This window comes from Triticum dicoccoides, chromosome 3B (assembly GCF_002162155.2).
Source record: "Triticum dicoccoides isolate Atlit2015 ecotype Zavitan chromosome 3B, WEW_v2.0, whole genome shotgun sequence".
Classification (NCBI taxonomy): Eukaryota; Viridiplantae; Streptophyta; class Magnoliopsida; order Poales; family Poaceae; genus Triticum; species Triticum dicoccoides.
This window is the reverse complement of record NC_041385.1, coordinates 12,972,774-12,981,539: the sequence shown is the minus strand read 5'-3', so window position 1 is coordinate 12,981,539 and position 8,766 is coordinate 12,972,774. Positions and strand designations below refer to the sequence as shown.

Sequence of the window (8,766 nt, the reverse complement as noted above, 5' to 3'; positions counted from 1 at the left end):
CGCACCTAGCTGATCCCCTAAACTTTAGTGGAGTAAAAAAAAAGTTTAGATTTTGTGTTCTAGCCGCATGAACTTCAAACATTTCACTATATACTACAACATTGAAACTAAAATATGCATAACATAACCGTCATAACATATGTATCATCATCGTGATTTTCAAATAAAACATGCATAGTTCATCCAAAAGGCGTCACTTCAAAGTTCAAACACAAATGTTTGATCCAAAACCACCGCAAACAAAAAAAAATCATATATGTTGTGGATCGAGCCAACCAATGGCATGCATGAACTCAAACGAGATGGTCGCCGAAGGAAACATCACCGCCACCACCATCCTCTCGGACGGTACCATCACCACCACCATTTTGAAGAGAGGCTTCCACTTGGGTCAAGATCTCCCCACGAGTGAGCTCCCAATACTTTCTTGTGGTTTCATCCATTGTGGTTGGATCCATTAACATGATAGCACATTCATCGGCCTTCTTGGCATCACGAATCCTCTCCTCCTCAAGTGCAAGTCTACTCTCCTCTGCTTTTAACTTCCTTTCTTTGGCCGCCAACTTTCGAGGCGAGTCGAGCCGAGACAAGAGCTACTCATTTAGCTCGTGACTTTCGAGTTAAAATTCAAGCCCTACTCACCATGTTTGTCTGTTGGATTATCTGGAACAAGATAAACGCTAGAGTGTTCAAGAAAAAGTCGACACCTCTGTTCTACATCCTCAAGCTTATACAAAATGAGGCCAAGCTATAGATCACCGCGGGATCTAGGCACCTAAGCATCATCATGCCCCGAGAGTAGTCTTCCTTGTATTGTCGTGTGGTTCTCTTTCTTGTGATGGGCTATGTTGTGGAGCCATTGCTATGTTTATAACTGAATTCTTCCTCTGTTAACTAATGGATGAGACAAGTCTTTTGCCTTGGTTTAAAAAAACAACATTTGCTAGTAGTAATAGTCCTCATGGTGCTAGTGGCAGCAATATTGCAACACATTGGTGTATCAGAGTCGGTCTAGTCCGGTTTGTTTGTTACCTCTTCAAGCTCGTTATTATGAGTAGCAGTAACCATTGTTGTGTTCCATACTTATCTATGGTCAACATCGTAAGAGCATCCTCAACAGATGATGCAAATTTGATGGTAAAAGTGGGTGTTGTATAATTTACATCACCAAAAAGTGTTTTTTTACATTTTTTCAAAAATAGCCAACTCCAAGAGAAAATGTATATTTAGGCCCTGTTTGGTTCACAAGTCCTAAGACTTTTTTTAGTCCCAACTTATAAGTCATAAGTCCCTAAAAAGTCCCTACCTGTTTGGTTCCTAGGACTTATAAGTCCCTATAAGACCATATTACAACTATAAGTCCCTCCTTGAGAGTCTTATTACATAAGTCCTAAATGCCCACTTTAAGTCCCTATAAGTCCCTCCTGTTTGATTTAGATGGGACTTATAGGGACTTTTTTAAGTCCCTAAGCCAATAAGTCCCTGGAAACAAACACCCTCTTATTATGTGGTGATATAAATTCCTAATCCAAGAGATGGTGTATATGAAGATGTTGAACTACTACTTCGTTTCAAACATAATTCAAACATAGCAAATTCAACTACTACTTCATTTGAAACATAACTCAAACATAGTTCTAATTTAAAACATAATTAGTTCTAATTAAAACATAATAAACATAGTTTAAATTACTACTACTCCAACGACTACTACTGGTTCAAACAACTACTTGAACTACATCGAAGATGAAACTACTCTTCATTGGAGCTCCTGAACTGCTCCCAGAACTCATCATTTCTCGGGTCGTCGCACCCCTCGTCCTCCTCCTCTGAGTCATCACAGTCCGACGAGTCCGACTCAACGGGGATCACCGTTGAGCGGCCGGTCTCGTCCTCTTTCTTCACCCCCCCTTCTTCTTCTGCTCATCCACGCGCTTCCAATAGACCTCGCCATCGTCACCATCGCTGGCTTCTTATTCCTCTTCTTATTCCTCTTCTTATTCCTCTTCTTATTCCGGCTGGCCGGCTTCTTATTCCTCTTCTTCGTCATCTCCTCCATCCGGAAATTCTCTAGCACGAGAAACTCCGCATCCGCCCAGGTCTCAATCTTCAGGAAATTGAGCTCCGTCCTTGGCCTTGTGGCACGCCATGCAGCGACATCATACGCACGTGCGGCCTTGTCGACAATGGGGTACCCTCGTTGTAGAAGTCAACGTCGAAGTTGACGGACGACTTCGTCCACACTTCGGAAGAACCCCGTCTTGCTCTTCAGGGCCTTCTTCGGTGGCATGGTTGCACGGCACTCGAATCAGGGCAACGACTGTGCGTCACAATTTGGCCGGTTTGGCCACGAGCAGCAATGGACGTCGACGAAGGAGTAGCGAAAAAACACCCGATTCAAGGCATGCGGCGGGGGTGGTGGGAGGGCAAACGCGACGGTGCGGCGCGGCAAGTGGAGGGAGGAAGAAGACACGCGTGGGTGAACAACTAGAAATGACAATTGGCAGTTGGAGCATGACATCACTTTTACATAACTGGGATGTGAAGATGCAAATTTGCATCTCTAGTTATTTTACAACACGGAGCAGGTGAAGTAATTTTTTTTTATTTATTTTTTTTTGCATCTACATCATCAGTTAGAGATGCGATTTTAGACCTCAGAGATGCAAAAGTTCGTAATTTTTGCATCTACATCTTCTATAGATGCATTGCTCAACAAAATATCACAGCCACACAAGGAAATAAGAACATGTACCCAACAAGATAACCAGTTTAACATCCACCCGGCAAGCTGATGTACTGCCTCAACGCCATTCAAAATAAGTCTACTACAAAACATGTTATCTGCAGATACTGCATCAAGTCAAAGGTCTCAAGATAAGACTACTGCAAAACATGTTATCTGCAGATAGACCCGCAAGGAGGTAAAACACTTATAACAACAATTCCACCATTCATTTTACTACCACCGACCACAGCCATCTACTCTACCAAAACCGGAAGAATCACATTTGCTTCAAATGAAAGCCTGCCTTCGCATTTCTCTGTTATCCTGCAGGCCTGCAGGAACAAAACGCCATAAGAACCGACAGCAGAGCTGAAGCAAGCATACATCAAGCGACATCATTATACTTCTATCTAATGTAACAACTACAACCCTAAAAGAGTAAATGAAGGTATTAACCAAACACGCAATCCTAAAACTGTTGTAAGAGCAGGGGTAATAAAATAATTTCAGAACAAACACACACAAGCGACAGTTTCTGTAATTCCTGTGTCATGGGCTAATTTTGACCCACAGTCCTCGTCAAATGCAGATAACGAGTACTGATAAGCTTGATGTGCAGAACAGTATACATAGTTACTGTCTTCAGCAATGGAAAGCATATATTTTAAGTGACTGTCAGCTAAGTCATGATCTACATCTAAAGTACTCCCTCCATCCCATATAATACAAGACATTATTATATCCAATATGTGAATATATTGGATGTAATAATGTCATATATCATGGGACAGATGGAGTATATCCCATCAACCCATGCCAGACACATACCCCACTTACTTCCAAATAATGAGTAAATTCAGGTTACTTCCAATATAGTATGAAACTACTACACGACAATATGAACATTTACCAAACTAAAGAGGGACAGCTCATACATAAAGCAAAAGAAATCATGCATCAATTTAGTACACAGGCATGAAATGGATTCATTAGTTCAATACCTTGGCCTATAATTCGACTAGTCCTGGTGCAAGGGTGGAACCAACATGCCCTCATTGCAGATATTTGCAATAACCTCCAAATGGAACTGGAGATGGCCTGCAAAAGCTTGTATGAGGCGACCGATATTAATGGCCTCGCTTAATATGGTTTCTGCCTCCTGATGAGCTACTGGATCCAAAAGCGAGCAATTATTCACAATATACTCAAACAATGATGCGCTGCTCCCCATCACCACGAACAAACGGTTGATCGAGTCAACTGTATTCCTGGCATCTATCAGAATGTTTCTCAACTGTATTTCCTGCTCGTTTCCCAGCACAGCTGCAAACTGAGGATCACGCACAAGGAACATTCCTTGAACAGATGCATACACGGGCACCATTTCTCGGTACGCCCACTCAAGCTCAGCCATCCAGTAACCAGATTCGTCGCCGGTGATGTGATGGGCGTTGTATTCTCGAATGGCACATTGCCGAAGCCCGACTTCGGTCACAAACTGTGCTACGCCATCAATGACCTCACGGATCTGATGGCGTGCTGCAATAGCTTTCGCAGCTAGTAGGCCAGGTAAGATTTCATTTGATCGCGGCATTGTGACTACTGATCTGCAGCAATAATAACAACGATCAATTTAAAACAGACAAAAAACACTAGCTATAAACTCAATTGCAACTTTTGTAAGAACCAAAACAAGTAGATCTTCAACCTCACACATGGCTTGTTTCAGTAAGAACTTTTTTATGTGCTTGAATATTCCCAAAACCAGGCAATAACATCATGTATCTAAAGCTGCCTACACCTTTTAAATTCAGTCATTGCATTTACATGGTCACAACTTTCAAACACATAATAGCTGTGCATCATGGTCTCATATTTTCAATTAAAAGATGAGGACCATCCTAGTTACAAGAAGTATTACAGGGCACTTACATATGAAAACTAGTAAACTACTATCCATGGTTGCTAACCCACATGACAGAGTATAATAAAAATAAACTATTATCTAGGAAACTGTAAATTGTAGCTAGGCAACTACAAACTACAAAAGAATTTGCTAAACTTAGCTAAGCAGAGCCAAATGACCAAAAACTAGAGTGAAGAAATTTGTGTACTGAATGACAATGGATGCAATTTGCGCATCATACAGTACCTACTGCTTTCATTTAATAAATTAGTAAACCATTTCCATATTCTTTCCTACTACTCATCCTATCCTTCTCATCTACTGTGCCTACTGATCTGCAGCCAATGCCATCAAGATAAGCATATATGACACAATCGCAACAATTAGCTTCTTTCGCTTCTTGTCTATCTACCATGCAAAATTGAACAAAAAACAAGACACCCTGCTCAGAGTCCATACGGTACATATAACTTGAAATAGCACACACTCAAATATATCCCACTGTTCATACACAAACAAATACATGCCCACTGTCCATACACAATCACACATAGGATCTCGTATTCACAAACATTATATGCTCCTATATGCACGATCAATCCATAGAAAAGCACACCAGAACCAGTTGTATGTGCAGTAGGGTTATACCTTGGATTTTTTCGGATAAATGGACTGCCAGATGCTGATTCCTGGGGGAGAAACGGACTGCAGAGGCTGCCTTGTGCTCTTCCGTGTTAACTGCATAGAAAGGGAGAGATGCATCAGATCTGACACAAAGAAGAGGAGCAGCAAAAGAACAGAATTGAATCGAGTTTCACTGTCCATAACAACTTGCGCTAATCAAGAGAGAAGGGAGGGGGAGGGGGGGCAGCGCCCATTTTCACTTAAAAGATGTGGAGCACACTGGTTACTAGAAAGCACTTACATATACAAAAAACTAGTAAAGTACTATTCATGGTTGCTAACACACATGACAGCGTGTAACAAAATAAACTATTATTTAGGAAACTGTAAATGTAGCTAGGCAACCACAAACTACAAAAGATTTTCCTAACCTTGGCTAAGCAGAGCAAAAAGTCAAGAAACTAGAGTGAAGAAATTTGTGTATTGAATGACAATGGATGCAATTTGTGTAACATCCAGTACCTACTGCCTTCATTTAATAAATTAGTTAAACAATTTACCTATTCTTTTGTACACATTTCCACATTTGATAGTTAAGTTACTTCATAGTTCATACAAAGTTCATCTATCCCGTCATTTATAACCCAATCGTGAATAATGCATCAAGCTACAACAAAATTTTGTTCAATGGACAAATGAATAGTGTCTTCAAGCAAATTGCGGTCCCTAAAAAGTTGACAAAATAGAAAGAAAGGTCATGTTCACACAGGTTGTTTCATCCCTCCATACTTTATTCTCTAGGTACTCACTTCTCATCCTATCCTTCTCATCTATTGGCCCATAACATACGTGTTCACTTATTTTTCCTTTTCTAGACTGAACAGCCAATTCCATCATCAAGTGAGGCATAAAAACAAGACAGCCTGCTCAGACATATAACTTGAAATAGCGCACACCCCACTGTTCATACACAAACAAACACATGCTCACTATCCATACACAATCACACATATGTGATCCTATATGCACGATCAATTCATAGAAAAGTACACCAAAAACAGTTGTATGTGCAGTAGGGTTATACCTTGGATTTTTGAGGGAGAAACGGACTGCCAGATGCTGGTGATTTCTGAGGGAGAAACGGACTGCAGGGGTTGCCTTGTGCTCCTCCGCGTTAACTGCAGAGAAAGCGAGAGGCTTCACTGTCCATAACAATTTGCAGAAAACGAGAGAGGGGGACGGGAACCGCCGGCGCCTCCATGACCCGCCTCCGTAGTACCCTGTTCCCCGCCGCCGTCGCTCACATCCACAGCACCCACATCGGGGACCAGGCGGGGGAAGAGGGAGAGAGGGAGGGGGAGGGGGGATGTACCTCGAGCGCCGCCTCTTTGCTCAACCGCGCCGCCGCTCCGATCCAGACCTCCAGCCGCCGCTGTGGGAGAGGTCAGAACGCATCTAAGAGTAGAGGCACCAAAGACGTTTTTCGAAATGTCGCGGAACATATGAGATGTTTCGAGGGCTGAAATTGGGATTTCAGGCTCGTGCCCATGTCAAGAGGTATAAGACCTCCGACGATTTTCTTAGCCTGCAAACTAAGAGAGAAATCGCTGAGCTTGTGCTCAGATTGTCTGAGTGCAACAATCACTTGAATGGAGTGGGAGTTGATCTTCCAGATGAGATAGTGATGTTTCTCCAAAGTCATTGCCACCAAGCTGCTAGAGCTTCGTGATGAACTATAACATATCAGGGATAGATATGATGATCCTTGAGGTATTCACGATGTTTGACACCGCGAAAGTAGAAATCAAGAAGGAGCATCAATTGTTGATGGTTGTTGAAACCACTAGTTTAGAGAAGGGCAAGGGCAAGAAGGGATACTTCATGAAACGGCAAATCAGCTGCTGCTCTAGTGAAGAAACCCAAGGTTGAACCCAAACCCGAGACTGAGTGCTTCTGTAATAAGGGGAACAACCACTGGAGCAGAATTGCCCTAGATACTTGCTAGATGAGAAGGCTGGCAAGGTCGATAGAAGTATATTGGATATACATTGTGTTGATGTGTACTTTACTAGTACTCCTAGTAGCACCAGGGTATTAGATACCGGTTCGGTTGCTAAGTGTTAGTAACTCGAAATAAAAGCTACGAGATAAAACGAGACTAGCTAAAGGTGAGCTGACGATACGTGTTGGAAGTGTTTCCAAGTTTGATGTGATGAAACATCGCACGCTCCCTCTACCATCGAGATTAGTATTAAACCTGAATAATTGTCATTTGGTGTTTTGCGTTGAGCATAGACATGATTGGATTATGTCTATCGCAATACGGTTATTCATTTAAGGAGAATAACGGTTGCTCTGTTTATTTGAATAATACCATCAATGGTCTTGCACCTAAAATGAATGGTTCATTGAATCTCGATCGTAGTGATACACATGTTCATGCCAAAAGATAGTAATGATAGTACCACCTACTTGTGGCACTGCCACGTAAGTCATATCGGTATAAAACGCATGAAGAAGCTCCATGTTGATGGATCTTTGGACTCACTCGTTTTTGAAAAGTTTGAGACATGCGAACCATGTCTATTGGTGTATACGCATGAAGAAACTCCATGCAGATGGATCGTTTGGACTCACTTGATTTTGAATCACTTGAGATATGCAAATCATACCACATGGGCAAGATGACTGAAAAGCCTCGTTTTCAGTAAGATGGAACAAGATAGCAACTTGTTGGAAGTAACACATTTTGATGTGTGCAGTCCAATGAATGCTGAGGCAGGCAGTGAATATCGTTATGTTCTTACTTCACAGATGATTCGAGTAGATGTTGAGAATATTTACTTGATGAAACACAAGTCTGAATTATTGAATGGTTCAAGTAATTTCAGAGTTAAGTAGAAGATCATTGTGACAAGAGGATAAAATGTCTGATATGATCATAGAGATGAATATCTGAGTTACGAGTTTTGGCACACAATTAAGACATTGTGGAAATTGTTTCGCAATCAATACCGCCTGGAACACCATAGTGTGATGGTGTGTCCGAACATCATAGTTGCACCCTATTGGATATGGTGCGTACCATGATATCTCTTATCGAATTACCACTATTGTTCATGGGTTAGGCATTAGAGACAACCACACTCACTTTAATGGGGCACCACGTAATTCCGTTGAGACGACACCGTTTGAACTGTGGTTTGGAGAAACCCAAGTTGTCGTTTCTTAAAAGTTTGGGGCTGCGACGCTTATGTGAAAAGTTTCAGATTGATAAGCTCGAACCCAAGGCGGATAAAATACATATTCATAGGACACCCAAAACAGTTGGGTATACCTCCTAATTCAGATCCGAAAGCAATATGGATTGTTTCTTGAATCGGGTCCTTTCTCGAGGAAAGGTTTCTCTCGAAAGAGTTGAGTGGGAGGATGGTGGAGACTTGGTATGGTTATTGAACCATCACTTCAACCAGTGTGTATCAGGGCACAGGAAGTTGTTCATGTGGCA

At 41.8% G+C, this 8,766-nt stretch overlaps 1 protein-coding gene across 1 annotated transcript; it reads right to left on the bottom strand.

Annotated features, from left to right (window-relative positions):
- Window positions 1-2,736: 2,736 nt before the first annotated feature.
- Window positions 2,737-5,368, bottom strand: LOC119274387. Its single transcript, XM_037555085.1, has 3 exons — window positions 5,283-5,368; window positions 3,730-4,335; window positions 2,737-3,060 (listed from the first exon to the last, which is right to left on the bottom strand). Exon 2 carries the CDS (start codon window positions 4,320-4,322, stop codon window positions 3,747-3,749), a length of 576 nt encoding a protein of 191 aa, XP_037410982.1. The 5' UTR covers window positions 4,323-4,335; window positions 5,283-5,368; the 3' UTR covers window positions 2,737-3,060; window positions 3,730-3,746.
- Between the last annotated feature and the right edge of the window lie 3,398 nt (window positions 5,369-8,766).

Coding starts and splice junctions, on each gene's coding strand:
- LOC119274387 (XM_037555085.1), bottom strand. CDS start 4,322: ATGCCGCGATCAAATGAAATCTTACCTGGCCTACTAGCTGCGAAAGCT.